Raw genomic sequence first — 20,661 nt, forward strand, 5'->3', positions numbered from 1 at the left:
ATGGATGGTGCTTTGCAAAGCATCAAGCACTATAGAAATGCAGGTTGTTATTTTTTGCATACATTATCTTACTCATAGCACAACCCTGTGAGTTAGGAACTAATAGTATTCTGATCCCTATTTTGGGGAGGAGGAAGCTGAAGCTCAGAGAGGTAACTTCCCACAGTCACACAATAGTGAGAAGCAAAGTAACAGCGGACCTTGGGTATGTTGTGTTTGGATGTTCATTAATATGAAAAGTTTTATGTCATGGAAAGCATCATATCATTTCAGGAGCAACTGGTGTTCCTGGATTCCCAGGCATCAAAGGACTTCCAGGCAGAGAAGGCAATGTTGGGCCTCCTGGTAACCCAGGTTTACCGGGCCATGGATATCAAGGCTTTCCCGGGTTGCCAGGGCAACCTGGACTCCCTGGGTCACCAGGCATTCCAGGTAAGTGAATGTCAGCAAGAAGCCAGTTGGGGAGCCCCCGCTGGGAGGCTTTCCTTGCATCATTCAGATTTTGGACTGATAAGTGAAGAGGTATTGTGATGAGAAGACTTGGAGGTGGTCCCAGTGATGAAATGGGACCATTTTTGGACCAATTGGATTCACTCTATCCCTGTTTTTTTCCTGCCTTCTCCCATATCCATGCATTCTAGATAAAATCTCATATTATTGTCTTTCATACACTGTTTTCTAACTTAATTTTTGCCCTGCCCTCTCCTGTGTCCTGCATGTGCAGGTGCTCTCTCTTGTACCTTAACCTTGCACCAAACAAATTCAGATTTCTCTCTTCAGATTTCTCATAACACTATGTCTGAGTCTCTCCTTCATGCATACCATAGTCAGCCTTGTATCACAACTATTTGGTTATGTGTTTTATTATCAACTCCATGAGATCTTGTTCCTAAGGAAATGCCTTGGCTATGGTGGGAACTTAACAAATATAGAATTGAATTGAATGCATCTCTGCTGTATCTGCTTCTTCACCTTATAGCCTACTCCGGGTACCTTTACCCACTTAAAGGACAGATGTCCTAATCACATCTGTTTACCAAACAGAAGTGGGACCTTGCTATAGAAATTTTTAATTGAAGGCAACTGAAATCTTTGAAATTATGAGGGAGATTCTAGAAAGCCAGAGGTGGGGGTGGAGGGACAGGGAAAGCCTATAATCTAAAACAAAATTCAATTCGATACTTAAAATCATAGAATCTAGGCGTGAAAGTGACTTTGGAGACCATTTAGTCCGAATGATATTTGAATAAGAATTGTTTCTATGGTATGGAGGTCATCCAGCCTTTGCTTCAGTGAGGAGAGGTAGCCCATTCTAATTTGGATAGCTTTAATTATTAGGAAATTTTTCCTTGTATCATGTCCAAATCTGCCTCTCTGAAACCCCCATCTACTGTTCCTCATTCTGTCACTTGGGACCAAGCAGAACTAATCTAACCCTTCTTCCACATCCAAGCCTTTTACTTCTTTGAGGATGGTTTTGTCCTTCCTGGCTGCCCAGTTCCTTCAACTTTTCCTCGTATTGCATGACATCAAGACCTTTGCCCATCTTGGTTACCTTTTCTCAGGTGATTTTCCAAATTACCAATGTTCTTCTTAAAACGTGGGTCCAGAACTGAGCACATGTACCGCTAGAGTATTGAGCACAACACTCCAGATGTGACCTTACCAGGTCAGAGTACATTTAGATGATGACCTTCCACTTATGGGCACTGACATTCAATAGAGTCCAAGATCACACTCTCCTTTCTGGCTGCTGTATCACACTGTTGAGATGTATAGATACAGAGACAGAGATACAGATATTTCTATATCTATTTATCTATGTCATATCTTGTAGTTCATTAAAACTTTTGTATTTTTTCAGATGGTTATTATTACTTTTCCCCATATCATACTTGTGAAGTTGACTTTTTGAACTCAAGAAATTTTACATTTATACATATTAAACTTAATCTTAATAGATTTGGTCCAATGTTCTAGCCATGCAAGATCTTTGGATTTCTGATATCTAATGTGTTAGTTATTCCTAGGAATTTTCATTTAGCTGAAAATCTGATGGGAATATTGATAATAACAACATAAACTCATGAAAATTTCATAACATTTTAATATATGTGTTAACATCAAATTTTAATAATCTCCAAACTATATGGAATGAAGAGATTTCAAATTACAGAGATCTAGTGGAAGTAATCCCCCTGTCTGCTAGTGGACCTGTCCCAAAGATTCTCTCAGTGAGCTTCCATAGAATGCACTGACATCCCAGTACTTTTATTCAGTTACACAAAGAAGCCATTTCATTTACTAGGGCAGTAGCCCATAGGATAAAGACTTATGCCAGGATTGTTTCTATGTGATCATCATTGAACAACATGAGAATGAAATGATAATAATGGGCATTTATCCAGCACCCTAAAGTGTGATAAGTGCTTTCTGCACATTAATGTCTCATGTAATCCTCATAACAGTCCTGGGAAGTAGGGATTATAGGCATTAATATTCCCATTTTACAGATGAAGAAACTGAGGCTCAGAGAAATTGCATGGCTTGCCCATGGGCACACAGATGCTAAAATAATTGCTGTTGGGATCTGAACTCAGATCCTGATTCCTGCAATCATTGATTTTTTTAAATAAGTGTTAAATAGGATTCAACACAGGACCCTGGGACCCACCACTAGAAAACTTATTTCAAATGAATATAGGACTATTAATAACTATTGACCATGCAACCAGCTGCAAATCTACCCACCCAACAGTGCTGCCACCTGGTCTATAATCCTTCATTTTGCCCACAAGAATGGCAGGAGAGATTATCTAGTGCTTTTCTAAAATATATGGCCATTGTATCATCTATAGCATTTCCTTGACCTACAAGTCTAGGAATCCTAGAAAAAAGGAAATGAGTTTATCCTGACGCGTCTTGTTCATGATGAAGCTGATTTTGTTTTTTAAATGCTTGCTAACCACCCCTTCAATAACACCTTCTAGAATTTTGCCAGAAAGCAATGTCATACTTAGTGACCTCTAGTTTGCAGATTGCACTTTCAACACTTTTTTGAAAATAGGGTTGATGTTTGCCCATCTCTGGGCCTGTAGTTCATCTCCATTTTGTCGTGGTCTCACAAGAGCCATCGACAGTGACTCCTATATTGATATGAGTCTGCCAGTTCTTTTGGTAATTTGGGATTTCATCTCTAAGGGCCTGATAAACTGGGTAATACTGGGGGAAGCTAAGGGCCCTCATTCTTCCTCACTATTTATTTTGTATTTCGATTCAATTTCTTCCACTTTGGGAGTCATAGAAGCTGGATTAAGCTCACTATCTTATAACTTATTGACTCCACTCCCTTCCCTTTTCTGAAAATCGAGAGACTACAAATACAAGAGAGATACTTATTGCTTCTCTCACACTTTCAGATTTAAAGGGGTAGCTGGTAAATGTGTAACCATCAGCTGTTCACTTTTAAGTTGAGTCTGCATTAATACCATTCTCTTCATCATTCTCTCAAGTCTAGACAATTAACAAAACAGTACATCAAGCCCTGATTTCTGAGGTGTAAATGCTTATGCTGAAACTGTAACAATCGACTTCCCCAAGCCCTTTTACACCCTTATGTATATTCCTTATAGGTACTAGAAGCTCAACAGCAGACCCTTCAAATTAACTAAAAACTTTTATTAACAATACTCTTGATATTCATAACATTGTTAAATACTGGCTTCATTGTGCTATTGAACAAGAGTCTCAGTTGTGTTTTTTTCCCCTTGTCTCCTTGATATCATATAGGTGACTCACAGGCTAATAAAACAGAAAATAATAGTCAACTTTAGCAACTGAAATGGAATAATCATTTAAAATTGAATATTTGTCGTTGAGTTGTTTTTCAGTCATGTCTGACTCTTCATGACCCCATTTAGGGTTTTCTTGGCAAAGATACTGGAGTGATTTGCCATATTCTTCTCCAGTGCATTTTACAGATAAGGAAACTGAGGCAAACAGGGTTAAGTGACTTGCCCAGGGTCACACGGCTAATAAGTATCTGAGGCCAGATTTGAACTCAGGTAGAGTAGTGTTCCTGACTCCAGGCCTGGTACTCTATTCACTATTCTGCCTAGCTGCCATTTAATAAGAGCCATACAGTAAAGCCTCTGAATTATTTTACCTCTTTGATCCTAGGAGAACCTTAGCAAGATCCTCTGCTGTAGGGAGAAACACCTCCCTGACCTCTCCTTTCTGCTTCTTTTAGCTGCTGACATCTTATACAACTGCTAAGACAGAAGTGTGTTTGTACCCACTGGGGCAGAGATGATCCACCTGTACAGTGAGTGGGCTCAGCTGCTGTCTCTAGTGGACCATTCTTCTCTGAGTCACATTCCCTTTTTAGGGCTTCAGGCCTGGGGAAACATACAGGCAAGCGGGCTAAATTCATAGTGATTATCTCTCTTCCATAAATCCAGGAACTGAGAGTTACTGAATAGCTGCAACCCTGTTCTAGGCATTGTAGGAGATTTTTCTAAAGTAGATGTGATTTCTGCCCTTAAGGAGTCCACAGTCTTCATTTTCCTGCATCCAAAATATTTTATAGCAAGTCAGTTCAGAATTAAAATTTCTTCTTTTTTTCCCCTACTTCTGTAATTCCAGAGGGAAAATATGCTGAAATAGTTGTGCCACAATATGTATAAAATGGAAATACCGGGATCATGGGATTAAATAGAATTTGGGCAGAGAAAAGAAATATGAGTAAAAAAAGGTGTCAGAGAAGCTAAGCAGACTTGAGAATGTCTCTCAAAGCAGAAACTATTCAAAAATGTGATAATACTACAATAAAGTATATAGAATTCAGAGTGAACTGGCCATCTCATTTCATGTGAGAAAATAAAGTTCATTCACAAATCAAAGTAACAATAAATTTGCAGGCATTTCTTAAACATCTATCATGTATCAGGCCCTATACAAACACAAAAATGTGATGCTCCCTGCTCTCAAACAGTTTATATTCTGTTAACATATATCTCTCTATCATATATCTACCAACATATATCTATCCCCAACATTTATTGGGGAGTAGTAAGTATGAAAGGATATTTGATCTAAGATATCTCCAAACTGGCATTAGTGCAAATAATGAAGCCTATGAAGTGGTCACATTATTCAAATTCACACTACATACTTCCATTAAGCTTGAACCATTTACCATATTCTATATAATTCTAATTTAAAACAATACAAATCTGAATACATGTGACCACTTTACTGGGTTTATTATTCACACACCTTCCAAGAGTCTATTCTATAATGACCTGTCCACCATGATGGGAGAATTGGAGATTTAAGGCCCATGGAAAGCATGTTAATATCATGTGGTGGACTGAATACTTGTGCTGGGGGCCAGAACCACAGATTCAAAACTAGGTCTCTGCTACTAGTTGTTTGCATGATTTCAGGCAGGTGACTTCACTTCTCTACATCTCAGTTTATTATCTGTAAAATGAGAAGATTAGATGTGATGATCATTAAAGTCCCTTCAATTTCTAAACCCTATGACCAGTGCTATGAACTTACTGGTCCGTGATGCTGTTCGAGTTTCTACAATATCCTCTTGAGATTTTATGTGATACAGGATCTCCCCACCCTCCACCCATTCAGGAAGCAATGGGGAAGTTCTCTTCTGGTTTTGTTCTTCTACTTATTTGTCAAGTGCCTGTTGTGAATAGCTCATTGTGTCCCCTGTCCAATTTACTTTCCTTCTTTCAACCTCTCCTCTTGGTAATCTCTGTTTGCTCCCTCTGAGCAATGACATTGGTCTTGATTATGGATTTTGTTCTTTGGAGCAGCAAAGTCAGCTTGTGTTAGCAATCTTCATCAAATGTTCAGCACCTTAGCCTAGGAGAGTTCCCTTATTCCCTTTTTACAGTCATAGAGGTATAATTCAAGGTGCATTGTGATCTCTTCTGCTTACATACAAAATAAAAGAAAATTAAGTCTTTTGGTATACAGCGCTTTTGTCAATTTGATCAGACTATGGTTTTCATCAGGGTTTGATGGCCTGAAAGGTCACCAAGGAGATAGAGGTCCACCTGGACCGGATGGAATGAAAGGCCTCCCAGGAGACCCAGGACTTCCAGGCTTACCTGGACCCCCAGGACCACAAGGCGATCCAGGTCACTGTGGAGATAATGGTTCACCAGGTTTCCCAGGCCCAAAAGGTAGGCTTTATTTATTTTCTTTAATTTTTTAAATTTTATAAATAGCTAGCATTGATTTTGAATTCCACCACAAAATGTTACATTTTTTCATCCCAGTAGATTCAAAGTTTTTTTTTCCCTTCAGATTTGGTATACCATTCCCTTTCTCTTCCCTCCTTTCCTCTCTCCACAGTTTTATCTCTTCCTAGTGTCTAACTTATTCATATGAGTGCAATATGAGGCTTTAGGATACCCAGAGTAGGGACACTTCTAGGTCAAAGGATGACTTAGGTTTAAGACCATAGAATAACATTCCTTGGGTAATATTGGAGTAAGGCTGTAGATCATCTCCCTTATCATGAGCTCTGGAACCAGAATTTGGCTTAAAATTTTCATATGTGGTATGTGGGCAGTAAAGAATTATAGCCAAATTAATTACACCACAACATTTATTTAATGGAGTGGGGGTGATAGTATTGGAAGTGGGACAGGCAGGGACAATGGGAAATAAACATGGATAAGAAACCCTTTTCCTCTTCTGGTAGGCATCATGTGCCCAAGTGACTCTAACTCGCAACAGAATAAAAATGGCTTTCACAGAATATTGCCCAGGATCTCTGGAAACATGGAGATCTATGGCTGGTGCCATACTCCTGTGTTTTTACAATGTCTTCCTAGATACCTAGGGAAAGTCAGGATAGGCATAGTGAGGGCATGACTAAGTTTATTGCCGCTGGGAAGTCTGAAGATGGTGGATTGCTTGAGCTTGGGAGTCTTCGCACTATATCTGACCCTAATATTGTGAGTCTCTGGGACCAGAGGGTCACCAGGCTATCTAAAAAGGAGTGACCCATCCCAGATCAGAAAAACAAAGCTGGTCAATGATTCCATGCAGATCAACCTTGGGATTGGGCCTTTGAATGGCCACTCATCTTCCAGCTAGGTAACATAGAAGACCTAGTCTCAAAAAAAAGCTACTTGCTAAACAAGCATTTACAGTTTGAGGGGCACTGTGCTAAAAACTAGGGATGTAGTAAAATGAAAAGTATAGCCCCTGCCTTCAAGGAGGTTACATTCTAATGGACACAGAAATGTCATTTTTTTTGCCCAGATCTGTCACGGAAAAATGGCTGTTCTTTGCTTGTGACTAATGAAGTTCAAGCCAGCCACAGCCACGTTTCTGTTTTGAGCCTAACCAAATTTATTTGTAAAGATATACTTTATATCCTTTGCTACCTGCTCAAGCTAACCCCGCATTCTTTTGGCTACTATCTGATCTCTCTCACTAGAGTCTCTGTCAAAAATACTTCTGTAAAATCCATGTTTTCTTTTGCATACCATGGCACACTTCAGGAGCCCAAGGTCTTCCCGGTATCCCAGGCTTTCCAGGACAGCGAGGAAGGAAAGGAGAAATAGGACTTCCAGGTAGAAAAGGTGACCCAGGAGAAGAGGGTCATTGCGGCCTTCCAGGAGAGCCAGGAGAGCCGGGCTCTAAAGGTAAATGTTTTCATTAATATTTCAGTCTCATTTTTCACAAGGTAACATGGTATGTCCTCAAAGCCAGAAAGGCCCAAGTTCAAGTCCCACCTCTGACAAATACTGACTATGAGACCTTGGGCTACTCACAACCTCTCCGTACTTTCGACAACATTATAAGCTGTAGTAGTTGCTACAGTCAATCTGCGTGGACTTTCCTCACCACAGTGTATACCCTGAAATCCTAAGTCCATTCCCCATTTAAGTTCATCAGAATTAGATTCTTAACCCTTGGCTTCCTCCATGATTCCTTATTTTGATTTTTATTTCAGAAATTCTTGCCTGAATTTTAAACATTGGCTTTACATACCTGCCTTCTTACATATATCTGTAGACAATAATAGCTAACATGCTTATAATTCTTTAATGTTTGCAAAGAGCTTTTATACTATATTATCTCATTTAATCCTCACGAGAGCCCTGTAAAGTAGATGTGATCAACCTTATTTTACAAATGAGGAACCTGGGGCTCAAGGAATCAGTGACTTATCCAGGGTCACACGGCTAGTAGGCATCTGAAGCAAGATTTGAACTCATGTCTTGTGTTTCCAAGGCCAGTACCAGAGCCACTCTATCCACTGTGTCTCCTGCCTTTATTATCAGAAGTACCTCTTAACACTTTAGTTCAAATATTCTATAAGGGGTAACAGAGTGCTGGGCTTGGAATAAGAACTCATCTCCCATGTCCGACCTTGCTGTGTAAGCACAGGCAAGTTACCTAACTCTTCTGAGCTTGAGACACCTCTCTGAAAGCGATAACTCACATGGAATCATTGATTATTTAATGTTCACATTTCATAGGGGTCAGACTCATATAGAAATGGATCCCTGTGGGACTGCATAGTTACTTAGAAAACCACAAGTTAACATTATCTATGTTGTGTAGCATTTTTATTTCCTTTATTAAACATTTCTCAGTTACATTGTAGTTTGGGAAGCCACACTGGCCTTGCAGCTGGTAGAGAGGATTCATACATGTCTGATTTTATCCCCAACATTGGGAGAAAGATGTTAGATAGTTCCTAGAAATAAGCTCAGAAACAATGGATTAATTTTATTATCTGTATGTTTGATTTGGGGGCCTGGAGTCAGGAAGACTCATCTTCCTGAGTTCAAATTTGGCCTCAGACACTTAACTAGCTGTGTTACCCTGGACAGGTCACTTCACCCTGTTTGCCTCAGTTTCCTCATCTGTAAAATGAGCTGGAGAAGGAAATGGCAAACTATTCCAGTATCTTTGCCAAGAAAACCCCAAATGAAGAGTTGGACACAACTGAAAAACAACAAATATTCTACTTTAAATTATTATCCCGTTTTAGTTGCTTATGTTGACTATTTTTTCTGTCTTAGTAGCCAGCGAATCACCTACATAATATCAAGGAGACAAGAAGTCCCTCTTTACCTAGGTTTTAGTGCCTTTCCCACCAAGAAGACAAGCTCCGGTTCATGCTTAGGGCACATTTAATGAAAACCAGGTTTCTGCACTGCTTGTCTTTTTTGTTTGGTCGTCATGGGAATCTATGTTTATGGGGAACTCCGGGGTGTATTTTGCTGGACGCAATTAAGCAACTGTTCTCTTAGCCCAGTGATAAGGAAAACAGTATGATGAAAATGACCAGGAAGAGGACGTGGAATTGGTAAATGTAAGCCAGGAAAATTGAGACTTTACAGACCAAACAGAATTTTTGCAGGTCTACTGGATGTTGAAAAACTATTTCCAAACCTGTTGGTGATGGAAGTAGCAATGATTTCCCCTCTTCCAGTACAAATACATAAAACTAAACTGAACAGACTAATAGCTATAATCATTATAGTTGGTAATGGGGACATGATTGGAGAGGAATAAAATACTGTGACTTAAAGATAATGTATATTTATTGATATATGAATTTTATTGATGTTTTAAGGAGAAAAAGGCTATCCAGGAGATCAAGGGGATATTTCTGTAATTCCAAGAAAGGGGGAAAAAGGTGAACCTGGGCCACCTGGTAGATATGGATTCCCAGGAGAAAAAGGTAAGAAAGATAAGTTTATTTGCTTAACCTTGGCAAATATCCTGGAATTTCTATGTATGACCAACCAGAGATATGGAGTGCATAACCATTTCCCAGTGATGCTGGTATTATTGCTGAATCTAGGAAGGCTATCTCTCTATAAAAATAAATGGCAGTTACCCAAGTGACATTTTCTTATTGCTACATTTCTCTATTCTTACAACTTAACCTGACAATTTTTCCTCCTAAAGTTCATGTGAACTTATAGTTTGGGAAATTCAGAACTGGAGTTGATGATGATCGTTCCAAATGTGTCCATCCGCTTCCTTGTCCTTAGTCCTTTCATGCACACCTTTTGGAGGTGGTGTTAAAATGAGCAGCTAGCAATTATGTAAACATTGATGGGTGTGGGTGATTCCCTTGGAGGTCATCCTGAAGGCCAAATTGTCTTTTAGCTTCTGAAGCTTAATCTTACATTGAATGCTTAAGAGGCAGTGGGGTCGGATGCAAAGACTCAGTTCTGACATTAACAATCAAGTCACATCAACTTTCTGGGTTTCATTTCCTCACCTGAAAACTGAGGGGTTCAATTTGATAGCCCCCCAAAATGTAAGGATTGTAAATCTTAAATCTGTAGCTGCAAGGGACCTCAGCAGTCACCTAGTCCAAGCCTCTCTTTTTGCAGATAAGAAAATCAAGGTTTGGGGAAGTCAGTCAGTCAGTCAGTCAACAAGCTTTTGTTGGCCATCCTCCATGCCTGGATTTCTCTCCCTCCTTATCTCTGTGTCCTGGCTTCCCTGGCTTCCTTCAAGGCCCAACTGAAATCTCCCCTTCTCTAGGAAGCCTTTCCCCATGCTCCTAAATAATAGTGACTTCTCTCTATTGATGACCTGGAATATATCCTGTCCATATATTGTTTGAACAACTTCATCTGAGTGTTGTCTCCCCAAATAGATTGTGAACTCTGTGAGAGCAGGTCATATTCCTCACCCCACCCCCACTTTGTATCCTCAGTGCCTTAGCACAAGGTTTGGCACATAGTAAGTGCTTGATCAATATTTGTTGCCTGATTGACTAGGTGATTCTTAAGGCCTCTTCCAGCTCTAATTCTGGGGACCTCATACTGGAACACTCTAAACTCCTCATGTATCTTCAGGAGATAAAGGGACTCCTGGAATACCTGGGATAAAAGGAATTCCTGGAAGAGATGGGCTGCCAGGATTTGAAAGAGGAGAACCTGGAAACAGTGGTCATCCGGGACTTCCAGGACCCCCAGGCCTTCCAGGACCTCAAGGGCCCAGAGGAATAATTGGTTTCCCAGGCATTCCAGGGGACCAGGTAAGCTATTCCATAAATGAGGAGGGAAGAGGGGAATCAGGGTGCACTTTATCTGACAAAGGGCCATGGTCTCCCAATGCATCGGGGCCATCTCCAGTCATCCTGGTTAATATCAGGCCCCTGGACTCAGATGGCTCTGGAGGAGAAAGTGAGGCTGGTGACCTTGCATAGCCCTCCCTCACTCAAATCAAAGTCAACTGCAAGTTATGTCATCATTTCCCTGATGTCATGGTCCTCTTCAAGAACAAAGGACAAACACAACCTTATCTGACATATTGGGGGAGAGGGACCTATCATTTCATCATCTTAGATGTTCCTTGTTAGCTCTTGTTCCTAAGTTGTAAAAGGGATGATGGTATAAATGGATACTGTAAAACCATTGAATTAATTTTCCCTTCCCCCAATGAAGAAAAATACTTAAAAAGATAAAATCCACAGCCACAGAGAAGGATTAGTAAACTGCAATTCTCTAGCAACTCTATTCTAATTCAATTACTCTTTTAAAATTTCTGCTGATTGTTTCCTTGGTACTAGGGGTATCAGAAATGCTGGTTTCTAGTTGGTTGAGTATCTAATAACATACCTTGTATAATAAACACATGTACTGATTTTTTTAGTCATGAGAAGAATCATCTCTTGGGAAGTCAGGTAGGATAGCATTGCTATCTGTTGTCACTGCTTTGAAAGGAATTTGAAATTTCCCTGTAAAACACAAGACAGTCGGTAGTGCTAAAATCAATAGGCCTTTTTTTGGCTTGTTTTAGCTCACACAAGGGAAGTTCTTATGACTTACCTTGAGACAAGCAAAGGTATTAACAGGAGGAGAAGAGTGTAGCAAAGGAGGTGGGAACAAAAACGCATCAGGATCGTTGTTACCTGAGAGAGGAGGGAACAGAGTTACACCTGGATCTCTGGAGGGGCCAGCAGGATACATCCTAGACTTCTTAGACTTTACCATTAGGAGAGTTAGGGCCATGGGGGAGATGATTGTGAGGCCAAAGCAAGAAGAGGAAAGGATAATTGATTATGCTAGAAACATGGTATCCAGGTCTTTTAGACATAGCTCCAAATTGCTTTCTAGAATGACTAGCCCAGGGGTGGGGAATCTGCAGCTTCCAGGCTACATGTGGCCCTCTAAATCCTCAAATGTGGCCGGCCCTTTGACCGAATGCAAACTTCACAGAACAAATCCCCTAATAAAAGCATTTGTTCTGTAAAACTTGGACTCAGTCAAAAGAGCACACCCAAGGATCTCGAATGTCACATGTGGCCTTGAAGCTGCAGGTTCTCCACCCCTGGACCCTTTTCCCAGGTCAAAATGTGCACATCTAAGTTATCCTACATGGCAGAGGTACTTTCCAATGGGGAAGAGGACTGGGGTTTCTACAGAGAGGGGTACAGTCTTGTTCAGACATATCTGACTAGTTTACCAGTTCTAATGTATAGGTAGGCATAAATTAGCCAGGAAGCTGGACAGGTCTATCAAGGAAGATTCCAAATTAGATAGGGGGGTGGGAGGTCTAGAGAATAGCTAAGGGGGGGTGGAGAGATGTCTAAAACAGATGATCTGTTGTAAGAAAAGCTAGGCCCAGGAAACCAGAGGTTTTTCCAGATTACCATAGACCACAGAGTGAAAGGTTGGATCATAGTCAGTGAAAGCAGTTGTTGAAATTTTCTAGGATTATGTACAAAATCAATGTGTGTGTGTATGTATACACACATACACATATATATGACTTGCAAAGTGAGCTAATATGATTTTCTTAAATGGAACTTTTTTTTCAATTAACAAGCATTTACTTTCTCTTCCTCCTACCCCTTCTCCCTATTAGAAAAAAAAGAAAAGAAAAACACTTATAGTAAATATGTATAGACAAGGAGAACAAGTTGCCACACAAGTTCGCAGATGACTGTCTTATTTTGTATCTTGAGTCCAACACCTCTCTGTCAGGAAGTGGGCAGCAGGTTTCATCATCATCCTATGAGATCATAGTTGGTCATTTCGTTGCTCAGAGCTCTTAAGGCTTTCAAAATTGTTTGTCTTTAGATTTTTGTTGGTACCGCATAAATTTATCTCTAGGTTCTGATCATTTCACTCTTCTTCAATGGATAAAAGTCTTCCCAGGTTTCCCTGAAATCTCCCTTTTGTCATTTCTTATAACACAATAGAATTCTATCACATTCATGTACCTTGATTTATTTAGCCATTCTCCACTTTAGTTTTTGATTCTTTGCCTTTCATTGTGTAAACAACTACTCTAGATATTTTTGTGCATGGGTCCTTTTCCTCTTTCATGGATCTCTTTGGGGTATAAGCTTAGTCATGGTAGTACTGAGTCAATGGACTATAGTTTAGTGACGTTTTGGGCATAATTCCAAATTGCTTTTCAGTTCCGCCAACAGTGCATTCATATTTCCCCATAACCCTCCAATATTTATCATTTTTCTTTTTTTGTCATCTTTGTGAATTTGATAAATATCAGGTGAAACCTCAGAGCCGCTTTAATTTTCATTTCTTTGATTATTAGTGGTTTGGAGCACTTTTCACATGGCTATTGATAGACTAGGTTTCTTTCTTTGAAAACTGCCTAACTGTTCATATCCTTTGACCATATATCAATTGGGGAATGAATCTTAGATTAATTATCTTTTAAAAAAAATCAGAAAAGAGATTGAAACAGTTTCATGAATGAAACATTCTTCCACTAGTTACAGATCAAACAATGCTAGCAGAGCACTACTGCTGTACTCTCCAAGTGAATTTAAAGAAAATTTTGAGCTCTCAGATTTGTATGAGCTAATTAGATTAATTAGTTAGTAACTACATTAAGCCTAGCTATAATTGTTTTAAATTACATGTAATAATATGCGTTTCTGCAAAGCATTGCATTTCAACTAATTGTTACCAGCACAAGAAGTTCCTCAAGGAAAACAGTATCGTTGGTGAGTCATTGGTAAAATTCTCATCTACTATGTGAGATGCTCAGTTTCAATCCTAGGCCAATTGTAGCAAGAATTTTGAGAGGCAGCATGACGTACTAGATAGGGCATTGGACCCAGAGTTGGTAAGACCTAGGTACAGATTTTATCTCAGACACTTAACAGGCTTTGTAAATGGGGACAAGTCATTTAACCTCTCTGTGCCTCAGTTTCCTCATCTATAAAATGAGAGGGTTAGATTATACAGCTTCTAAGGTGCCTTCTAGCCTAAAAGCTATGAAATGTGAATACTTTTAAGATAACATGAGATCTTTAGGTGTGTCATTATAAATATGGCATATTTATATGATTTTTCCTTAAAATATAACATTGCTGGCTTCTTTTTTTTCTATTAGGGTGAGCTGGGCTTACCAGGCTTGCCAGGACTTCCAGGACCTCATGGGGCAAGAGGACCTAAAGGTATTTTCTCTCAATAGAACCCCAGCATTCACTGACTTCTGTGCTCCCCGATTTGTTTAGACTATTTAGAGTTTTAGACTATTTATTCTATGTCATGAGAATAACGATTTTAAAAATAAACAAATTAGATGATTCATATATGAAAGTGAGCAGCAGAGACCTGTTTTCTCAGATATATAGAATTCAGTGACATGTTAAAAAAAGGTTATTGTGTTCTATCTAAGTGGTACTTAGTCTTCACGTCTAAACCACACAAACCTTCTGGATGTTTGTAAAATGAATACTATAAGTGACAGTTGCCTTGCAAACTTAGATTCATTAATTCCATCTCTACTTAGCTTATTTCCATTTTTAGCCTACTGGAAGCCTATCTTCTTCCCTTCTCTTCCCACTCCCACTATGTGAGCTCCTATGCTTGTAAATATGCGTAACTATGTGAGTTACAACTACATAACATTTTATATGAACTCTCACGTGTCTTACAATATCAGAGTATTCTCAGCTCCATGAAAATGCCTACGACCTCCAGTAGGATGGACTTTTTTTTTGCTTTTTCTCACTCATTAGAATGTAAGTTCCTGGAGGGCAGAGACTGTGCTATGTTTTATCTATGCCCTCATTTCCTAGCATGATGCCTAGCACAAAGAAGGCATTTAGTAAATGTTTGCTGCATAAGTGAATGAGTGACTCTGCTAGTAAATAGGTTTGTATATGCATCTGGGTGTATATATATCCATATGTAAGGATATTGCACAAAGCATGCCTTTGTGAAGTCTTTTTGCAAGATGCAAAGCCTTATTTCCTTGCTCATACCTCAGAATATATCTTTGTGTCTGCTATATAGCTCTGAAAATTAAACCTAATACTATATATTTCTAAATATATATGTATGTACATGTATTATATATATATATATGTACACACACATATATGTCCTTAAATAGTATTATGACACAAAGTGACTGCTGAAAAATTAAATCAGAAAATTCTAGGGAAGTTTGGAGAAAATCACAAACACATTAAATAAATTGTGGTCTTCCTTTGGTTATTGTGAATAGTGTAAAGCTGTGTTCCAAAGGATAAACCTCTAAAAGTACCTTGGCATTTATTTTTCATATGCTAGATAAATAGCTATTGAGATAGAAACCTCTAAAAATGTACCCTGAAATATTTGAAAGAGCACAGATAGATTACATATAATTTCATAAACTGTTTTGCTTTTGCATAAGGAAAAATAAACTTTCCCCCCAAATCCAAATAAATGACGTTTATTTCATCATCTAAAGGAAATCAAGGTGATACAACACGTCTATCTGGGCCACCTGGACCAAAAGGAGATCCAGGCATCCCGGGATGTCCAGGTAAAGATTAATTTTCTTCCAGGGGTTGGAGGTTGGAGACCACACACATGCACAGGATTTCTTCGGATTTATAGATAGACTCTAAGAAATCTAGGAGCCTTCCCTTTTTCCCCATTTTCTTTTGATCTGGTCACCCAAAATTATCATAAGTCTTTCCCATCATTAATGATGTCATAAAGATTTTCTGTCAGCAGTAAATGGGTCTATTTAGAATAGAATAGAATCACAGAACTTCAGGATCAGAAAAGTCTTTGGAGGTCTTCTAGTCATTAAACAGGAATCTGGTCTATAACATCCAGCCTCTGCTGAAAGATCTTTGGTGATGAAAGCCCATTATGTCTAAAGAAGTCCATTCTCCTTAGAAATCTCTCTAAATGTCAGAAAGTTTCTTAGGTTGAATTTAGATATTCAGCCCTTTAACATCCACTCTTTGCTCCTAATTTGTCTTCTGGGGCCAACCAGAATAAATCTAATCCCTCTCCCATGTTTCATTACTTCAGATATTTAGAGACAACTACCATGGGCCCTAAGTCTTTTCAATAATGAAAATAAGGCCTCACCTTTATATTCGCATTTTGAGGTTTACAAAGAAGGCCTATGGGCCAGGTCAAGTAACTCTATTTTATTAATGAGGAAACTGGAATTTGCAGCAGTTAAGTGGTTTGCCTGTGATAACATAATTAGTAAATGTCAGCACCTAAATTCAAACCCAGTAAGTCTGGTGCTGTTTTTACTTCTCCATGCTGCTTCTCCATACTGGCTAGACACCCTCAGGTCCTTCAACCAGTTCTTATGTGTCATCCCTTCTAGAGTAGCCGGGGTGTGGCCCTGATGTAACCCCAGTCACTCCCTTCTCTCTCTCTGGGCTGGCCAACAACTCAGTCTGCACTCATTCTGGTAGGTCTGGAGTGTTCACAGAGTGAGGGCTGGCTGAGGCTACAGCCACACAGCTACAATCCATACTTTTGGGGTGCTGGGCATAACCCTAGTATGTATGTGGGGGAGATAGGAGAGACACAACAATTTGTCATTGTACTTTTTGAGTCACCCAGCGTGCTTCTCATTGACACAGAATTGGTTACGATGATACCATTGACTCCTAAATATTAAACATTTAGTAAATGAGAAGGTAAGAGCAAAACTAATTAGAATATTTACCCAAAGAAGACAAAAGTAGGCATAATCAAAACATCACAGTCTACCATATTGGTCCTCTTTGAGAATGAAGGACAACAACCAACCACCCATAAACTTGGACCACACTTTCCCAGCAATGCATAGTTTCTATGCACTGCCACCCACCCCCATCCCCAGACAGGAAGCTCTGATAATGGACACTTCACAAAAAGAGAGGTAGTCATATCAAAAGGAAAGTTTAGGAAAAACTGGAAGTCTGAGTCAAAAGAGATTTATCCCTAATAAAGGAAAGGGAATGAAAGCATCCTACTGTGTTGGCTTAAACTCTATTTTAAAAACTCTTTCAGAAAATAGTTTAGCCACTCTTTACCTTGGTCTGGAAGGGTAGAGATATGGAGATTTTGAGATATCTCACTGCTTCACTGTTATTAACATTTATATGGTTAATCTTTTCATATGTGAGTCTTATCTCGCCGAGCATGTTGTAATTTCCTTGAGTTGCAGGGATGCTCACATTTTTTTCCTGCATCCCTTACAGTACCTTGCACATAATAGAAGTTCAATAAATGTTTATTAGTTTATTTTGATTGATGGTTGGAGTTACCTTTTACTAGATCCATACAACAGTAAAACAAGACCTCACGGAAGCAACAAATGTAACTAGAAATCATAAAAATTAGCCATTTAGAGCTGGAAGGAATCTGGGAGGTCATTGAGTCCCTCTCCTCATTTAAAAAAAACTTTTTAAATAAAAATAAATCAGTTGCCTTTTCTATTATCTAATATAAATGAACAACAAAGAATCTTAGAGTTGGAAAAACATTAGAGACCATTTGGTCTTTCCTCCACATTTTACAGATAAAGAAACTGAGGCCTAGAAAGTTTAAATAACTTGCCCCAGGCTGAGGAGCAAGTTAGTTACTAGTAAAGCTAAGACTAAAGCTAGTTCTCTGTTTCAATAGATTCTATTATAAAAGTGAAGAAATTTTGTAGCAGTTAACTTTTGAGCATTTACATTAAAGAAGAGTATCTGTGGGAAAAATTAAATTTTTTCTCTTTTCTTCCCATAAGAATTTAAAAAATGAGAGACCACAAGGCCAACCAACTCATACAGTATGCAAAAAAAATGTAGCCTATGTATCATCTACCTCTGGCTTGAGCAATTATGTATCTTGTGATCTTTCCTGACAAAAATTGATTTAAAAAAGATAATAAATGTCCAGAGTTGACAAATGGTCTTATAACCATAATGCAGAAGGTTCAAAATATTTATCAAATCACTAAGAATTCACAGCCCCAGTGTCATAATGATAAAGGATCTGGAGGCAATAAACAAAGATCCAGAGCGATCTTAAGAAACTAGAGCATTGGGCAAAATCTAGAAAGGCGAAACTCACCGGGGATAAATGTAAAGTCTTGCATTTGAGTAAAATAAAATCTGTGTCACAAGAATAAAATGGAGGTGGCATGGAGAGACTACAGTTGTTGTGGGAGTTTCATTGGACTGTACTCTCAATAGGATTTAGCATTGGGATATGGCGGCCGAGAGAGCCAATATGATGTTGGGCTGCCTTGAAGTAGAATATAGGTTCCAGGAATACAGAAGTCACAGTCTCACACTACTCTGCCCTTCTTGAACTACTTGTGGAGCATTATGTTTCTTTCTGGTGGCCACAGTTTAAGAAGAATGTTAAGAGGCTGGAGAGTGTCCAGAGAAGGGCAACCAGGATGATGAAAGACCTTGAGCCCATGTCACATAAGGATGAATTGAAGGAAATGGCCACGTGTAGCCTGGAGAAAAGAAGACTCAGGGGGCATGTGATATCTGTCTTCAAGTATTTAAAGCATCTGTAGATATAGACTAGACTATAGACTAGAATAGACTTGTTCTCTTTGGCCCGAGAGCAGCAGTACCAGTTGAAAAGAAGCAAATTGAGATAAAATGTCGGTAAAACCTTCTTAACAATTACAGCTGTGCCAAAGTGGAATAGGCTGCTTAGAAGGGTGCTGGGTTCCCCCTCTTTAGGGATCTTCAGGCAGAGGCTGGATGATGGCTTATTGGATATATTATAGTAAGGCTTCCTCGAATGTATGTTTTGGACTCCATGGCTGCATCCCTTCTCAGATTCCATGATTCTGAGCCTAAAGAATTATAGTACTAGTGTTATTTAATATTTTATTAAGCTCATACTTTCCCATTACTTGAGACTCAACTTCCTTTCTGCCAGACATCAGGCCTACATCTATGATTCTGAGCCAATTTGCAGTTAACTGTGGTTATCTCCATGAAGTTTCATAATGTTTCTCCTTATAATTAGGATAGGGATTCTAGGACTTTGTCCCAGGTTACTGACATATGGCAGCTTACTTCCTCCCTTCCACGGCGTCTTGTACCAGGTGCCTTGAAATCCTCCCCTGAACATCGTAACACCTACTCCTCACCTAGTGGTTACCCATACATACAAAACCATGGAGTTCCCCTTCCAATGCTTGCCTTCCCTTATAGTCCTTGTATAGTTGCAGGATGGGGAAAGACCACCTCCTCCTCTCAAATGACACTTCTGGGTATAATGATGTGCAAAGTACAGGATCTTGGAGCGTAGTCTCTAGTGAAAGGTACTAAATGCCAAACTGAGAAGCTGATATTTCATCCTAGAGGCAATAGGGATCTTACTTACAGATAGATACTTGCAGATACTAGGGGAGTAATATGGTCAGAGGTTTTTCAGGCAGAGGCTAGACGAATGCTTGTTGGAGTTAATATAATATTGATGTTTCAGATAAGGTCGGATGCCATACTTCTAAGGTCCTTTTCAGTCGTAGAGTTTCTAGAGATATAGTCGACTGTTAATGTTTTCAGTGTAGTCCCTTCTCCATGCTCCCAGCCCTTCAGATTTGACAAAATAGGGTTGTCAGAGAACTCTAGGTTAGAGATAATATAATATTGATGTTTCAGATAGGGGTTGGACACAATACTGCTAAGGTCCTTTTCAATCATAGGGATTCTAGAGAGATAGCCAACTGTTAATATTTTCAGTGTAGTCCCTGCCCTATGCTTTCAGTTCTTCGGATGTGACAAAATAGGGTTGTCAGAGAACTCTAGGCTGCTGAACATACTGAACCTTGCTACAAGCCCACATAGATAGGACATCCTGAATTGGAACTCGTGATTCCCACTGGCCAATTGAAAGCGAAGCCTTAATTGTAAAAGAGGACCACTGTTGTGGCATGACTATATAAAATGTCATGAACTTGAAAGGTATGAAGACTCAGTGGTTTACACAATCACTCATTTTAACTCATCTGTCTTTAAGGATATTTTGGAGAACAAGGAGATCCAGGTTTTCCAGGCCCTCCAGGGCCTAGTGGGCCACCAGGAAGGGAAGGATCCCCTGGATACCCAGGACCTCCAGGATTTCCAGGTAGCTTGAAAACACACTTGGATTCAAATTATTGAAAAAAAAAAAGGTGGTGGTGGTGGGAGGATACAATAATGAAAAAAAAAAATATCTTGTAAAACTCAACATTTCACCACTATCTTCACTTCTCCCTGGCATATGAGATACTCCTATATAGCATTTGAGTGAGTTTTTCTCTTGATGAGCCAAAGAAAAGGGAAATGGTAAAAATAAAACAAACATAACCAGTGGTGTCAAGCTCTAATAGAAATGGAGGCCACTAATCCGTATGTATGGATCCCTTCAGGCT

At 39.3% G+C, this 20,661-nt stretch overlaps 1 protein-coding gene across 1 annotated transcript in view; it reads left to right on the forward strand.

Moving 5' to 3' along the window:
• COL4A4 (collagen type IV alpha 4 chain) overlaps positions 1-20,661 on the forward strand; it is a 131,544-nt gene that overhangs the window by 74,240 nt on the left and 36,643 nt on the right. Inside the window, exons 28-35 of the mRNA XM_036758314.1 lie at positions 274-432; positions 6,039-6,209; positions 7,542-7,685; positions 9,632-9,739; positions 10,875-11,056; positions 14,392-14,455; positions 15,742-15,816; positions 20,268-20,375. Coding sequence (XP_036614209.1) covers positions 274-432; positions 6,039-6,209; positions 7,542-7,685; positions 9,632-9,739; positions 10,875-11,056; positions 14,392-14,455; positions 15,742-15,816; positions 20,268-20,375 — 1,011 coding nt within the window. The remainder of the gene's footprint in view (positions 1-273; positions 433-6,038; positions 6,210-7,541; positions 7,686-9,631; positions 9,740-10,874; positions 11,057-14,391; positions 14,456-15,741; positions 15,817-20,267; positions 20,376-20,661) is intronic.

The sequence above is a fragment of the Trichosurus vulpecula genome, chromosome 4 (assembly GCF_011100635.1).
Source record: "Trichosurus vulpecula isolate mTriVul1 chromosome 4, mTriVul1.pri, whole genome shotgun sequence".
NCBI classification, from domain to species: domain Eukaryota; kingdom Metazoa; phylum Chordata; class Mammalia; order Diprotodontia; family Phalangeridae; genus Trichosurus; species Trichosurus vulpecula.